The following is a 314-nucleotide window of genomic DNA, read 5'->3' on the forward strand; positions in this document are numbered from 1 at the left end:
GCTCACACCCACATGCAAACACGCAAACCAACAAACCAACACCAACAAATACACTCGCACACACCCATACTACAATGTACATTTCCCATTACGTCACCTGTGGTACATGAATATAATATTTCTTGTTATTGTGAAGCTCGACGTTGTTGGCAGCAGACCAGGTGAACGAGGGTGCCGGTGCCGCCCTGACACGGCACTCTACCCTGCCGTTCGTGCCTTCCGCCGACCGCGTGCGGCCCCACTCCTCCTCCTCCGTGCCCGCCAAGACGAACACGGGCGGCTCTGGGGCACGTGGGGAGCGAGGGAGGTGAGAG

At 57.3% G+C, this 314-nt stretch overlaps 1 protein-coding gene across 1 annotated transcript in view; it reads right to left on the minus strand.

Annotated features, from left to right (window-relative positions):
• Positions 1-314, minus strand: part of LOC119590499 (synaptogenesis protein syg-2-like) — a 72,102-nt gene that overhangs the window by 17,386 nt on the left and 54,402 nt on the right. Inside the window, exon 7 of the mRNA XM_037939149.1 lies at positions 98-282. Within this exon, the coding sequence (XP_037795077.1) occupies positions 98-282 (185 nt within the window). The remainder of the gene's footprint in view (positions 1-97; positions 283-314) is intronic.

The sequence above is a fragment of the Penaeus monodon genome, chromosome 27 (genome assembly GCF_015228065.2).
Source record: "Penaeus monodon isolate SGIC_2016 chromosome 27, NSTDA_Pmon_1, whole genome shotgun sequence".
Lineage (NCBI taxonomy): Eukaryota > Metazoa > Arthropoda > Malacostraca > Decapoda > Penaeidae > Penaeus > Penaeus monodon.